Source organism: Octopus bimaculoides, chromosome 5 (genome assembly GCF_001194135.2).
Source record: "Octopus bimaculoides isolate UCB-OBI-ISO-001 chromosome 5, ASM119413v2, whole genome shotgun sequence".
NCBI classification, from domain to species: Eukaryota; Metazoa; Mollusca; class Cephalopoda; order Octopoda; family Octopodidae; genus Octopus; species Octopus bimaculoides.
The window spans coordinates 4,774,654-4,778,572 of NC_068985.1; the positions used below are offsets into that span (position 1 = coordinate 4,774,654).

Here is a 3,919-nt window from a genome sequence, read left to right on the forward strand (position 1 = left end):
TGTAGAAGACCAGCTGTTGCATCTACATTGAAGCCTCCCTCTGTCTACAGCACAATGTTATCTAAGGAAAAGACAAAGGCCAATACAGTTTCACAGTATGGCTGTGAGAAGGGAAAGGGCAGGATGAGATATCACAAGGCATCCAATCAAGTGTTTTAGCAATCCTGGACTGCTATTATTATTATTACCAAATTCAAAAAGGGAAAGGTACAATTAACTGCATTGATATTTGAACTCAGAATGTAGACAACCAAGACAAATATCGCTAAGCCTTCCACCCGATGCTCTAATCACTCTGTCAACAACATACTGGATTGTAAATAAATCATATCAACTAACCTCAAAGTCTTTGAAGTATTTTTCTGCAAATTTTCTGCAAAAGAAAGAAACAAATTTACATCACAATCATCATCATTATTTCTACATCAGCTCACAAAAAGAACCATTATAGAACTGTTATTTTGTGTTTGTAAATTTATTATTTCAATCTAAATCAACAATACATTTGAATAGGTTCAATTCCTGATTATCACTAAGCATTATATTTGTGGATGTCTGCATCGTATCAAACAGGAATGTATTTGAAATATCAGGTTGAGTAAAAAGTAATCAATGTTTTGAAACATGAAGGATTTGTACCAAATTTTTGCAGAGAATAAAATTTTCTTTTCACATTTTTTTTTTTGCAATTGTCTCTTTAATACAGACATAGACTTGTCAAATGCATCAATAAATTAACATTGATATCTTTTTCACCGTTGTTATAACCATCTGAAATGGAACTGTCGAAGTGTGATATTCAAGCAATTTTGTTATTGTTATAAACCCAAACTGGAATATCAAAATTTAAAAGGTTTTAATTGACTAAAAATACAGCAATCTACAATAGAAACAAAGATTGCTAAATTGTAAGCAAAACCAAACTTCAACGCAATAACAGTTTTATGAAGCGAGTTGCTACAGTCTCGACTAACTAAAATCTAACACTGAACACGTCCTGCCGCAAACAGAACAGAACTCCACACAGTTGCACTGCAAGCAAATAACAGCAATCGAGACAATCAAAGTCATGTGATCAAGACTAAAATCACAACAGTTATTCAACTTCTAAAAAGGATGTAAGGCACCTGAAACTGCTCGTGATATCAATGAAACATTTGGTGAGGAAATGACCAGTGAGTGGTCAGTTTGAAAATAGTTTAAATGATTTCGCAGTGGAGACCTGACCGTTGAAGATTGTAAGCGTAATGGATGCCCATCTGTCATTGATGACAGTCAATTAAAGACTGTCATTGAGAAAGATCCACGTAAGCCCACTCGAAAATTGGCAAAAGTACTTCGAGTTAGCAGAAAACTACCTGCAACAATTTGCATGCAATTGGAAAATCCAAAAAAGCTCAATAGATGGGTACCAAATGATTTGAATGAAAATCAGAAAATGCGCAGATATGAAATTTGCTCATCGCTTCTCCATTACCAGTCTGATCCATTTCTTGACCGTAGTGTAACTTGCGATGAAAAGGGGGTTCTGTACAATAACAAAAAATGATCTTCACAGTAGTTGGTCCAAAATGAAGTCCTGAAAACTTTGGCTACACCTGAGCTCTTCAAAAAGATGGTTGTGGTGACTGTTTAATGGTGTACTGCTGGACTCATCCACTAGAACTTCTTAAAACCTGGAAAAACCATTAGTGCAGAAACATATTGCCATGAAATTGCCAAAGTGAATGGAAAGCTGCTATTCCTCTGTCCCAGACTGGTCATCAGAAGAAGGACAATTATTCTTCATGACAATGCTCAACCACATGTTTCACTAATGATTCTCCAGAAGCTGAGGCAGCTTGGATATGAAGTTCTTCCCCACCCAGCTTATTCCCCAGACCTTTATCCTATCAACTACCACTTTTTCAAGCACCTTGATGGTTTCCTGCGAGAGAAAGCGTTCAAAAATCAAACCAATACCGAAAGAGCATTCAAAGAGTTCATAAGATCCGGAACTCCAGATTTTTATGTTACTGGAATAAACAAAGTTGTAACTTGTTGGCAAAAATGTGTTGATTGGTATTTGATGAATAAAATTTCCGTGCTGTTGAAATATATTGCGATAAATTTCATGTTTCAAAACATTGCTTACTTTTTACTCAGTCTAATATAATCTTTTGAAGATCTTCAGTGATTATTAATCTTTAGAGAATGCTGAAGGTTTTGCCAGTTTTTTTTCTAAATGTATTTGAATGAGATTTTATGGACATTTATAGGTAAATAGTATTATTCTTTCTACTTATTTTTATTATCATTCACAGTGTGCTGAATGTTTTACATTCAGAATCAGCATTCATGATAACTGGTCACAACCAGTTTCCTTAGATATCAAGGACCTTTCTTACAATCCTTGCTCTTCCCAATACAGAAGATTTCAGAATTGATGCAATTCTTGTAATTATACAAAACTCAATAAGGGAGCCTTTAAGTCTGTTGGTGACGACTGAGATTATTAATTGTTCTAAGTTAATATCTTTATTGTCCCTTAACATTGTGCCACCTTGCTTCTCCTTGCCTGGCTGACTGAGGTAGCCAAGTACCCTCTCTATAATAAGACAACTATCTCTGCCTCTCTGTCATACACTAACCTCTTCGCAGTCTCACAGCCATATCCCTCAATTCCTCCCCTTCTCTTAACTAAGAGCCCTTTGTCTTGCAAGTCATTTGGCAACGCCACAGGTGCTGGTGCCACATGAGAGCACCTGTGCAACTGCCATGTAGGAAGTTCCCATGCTACTGCCACATAAAATGCGCTGAGTACACTCTGTAAAGTAGTTGGCATTAGGAAGGGCTTGCAGCAGCAGAGACCATGCCAAAACATACAACTGGAGCCTGCTGGGGCCCTCCAGCTTGCCAGTTCCTGCCAAAATATCCAATCCATGCCATTAAATGATGATGGTGATACATGATGATCATGATGAAGATGATGATGGTAATGATGATGCTGATTACCATAAAACAAACACTTTTGAAAAATTTCTAAAGGTCTTTACTTGTAGGTAAAAAAAGTTTTACTTTTTATAATTGAATCAGGGCAAAATGAAGACAGACCAGGCTGAGATGACAATCATGTTAACTGACAGATCTTGCAGATCTAAATAGGATTATTATATGTAATGGTATATATCTTTACATGACTTTGTAGCACAGAAGATTTAAAAGATATAATTTCTTATACATTATTCGTTATTTGTATCAAATTTAAGATCTGTTTTCAATTTCAGTTTCATAAAAATGACACATTTTCATCATAAAGCAATCAAGATTGGCAGATGATTTTATCCAAAGTTTGATGTCATCATCATCAACATTGTTATCATCATTGAACATCTGTTTTTATGCAAGCATAGGTTGGACAGTTTGACTGGAACTGAAAGGTAGAGAGCTGCAACAGGCACCAGTCCTCTGCTTTAGCAAAGTTTCTACAGCTGGATGCACTTCCAACCACTTTACAGAGGGCATTGGGTACTTTTAAAGTGGCACTTTTAAAGATACATCTTACATGGCACCAGGAAATGGGGAATTTTAATTTTAATCAGAGTTTAAAACCTTTATTGTTCAATTCATTTCAAATGTGAACTGGGGAAAGAAATGATCTTGAACTAAAAATTCTCCCCTGTCTCTGTTCTGTGGGTGTATGGAATAGGCTTGAGCCTTTTGTCTTGCAATTAAATACATACAAACAAAAATAGTGTATTAAAAGTTGCATAACCAGGACTTACTGAAGTTGAAATACTGAACATATAGATTCCATGTTGTCTCATATCAACAATGTCATGGCTTCTCTTACTGTTTCCTACATTTATATTTCCTTATATCGTTATCATATTTATACAACACAATCTCCTCATAATTAAATATAAAATCAAAGTTAAGC

The 3,919-nt window shown here is 35.5% G+C and overlaps 1 protein-coding gene across 1 annotated transcript in view; it reads right to left on the reverse strand.

Moving 5' to 3' along the window:
* LOC106881215 (uncharacterized) overlaps positions 1 to 3,796 on the reverse strand; it is a 15,861-nt gene extending 12,065 nt beyond the window's left edge. The window contains exons 1-2 of the mRNA XM_014931520.2: positions 3,765 to 3,796; positions 340 to 373 (exon numbers count right to left, since the gene is read on the reverse strand). Of these exons, the coding sequence (XP_014787006.2) occupies positions 340 to 373; positions 3,765 to 3,796 (66 nt within the window). The remainder of the gene's footprint in view (positions 1 to 339; positions 374 to 3,764) is intronic.
* Between the last annotated feature and the right edge of the window lie 123 nt (positions 3,797 to 3,919).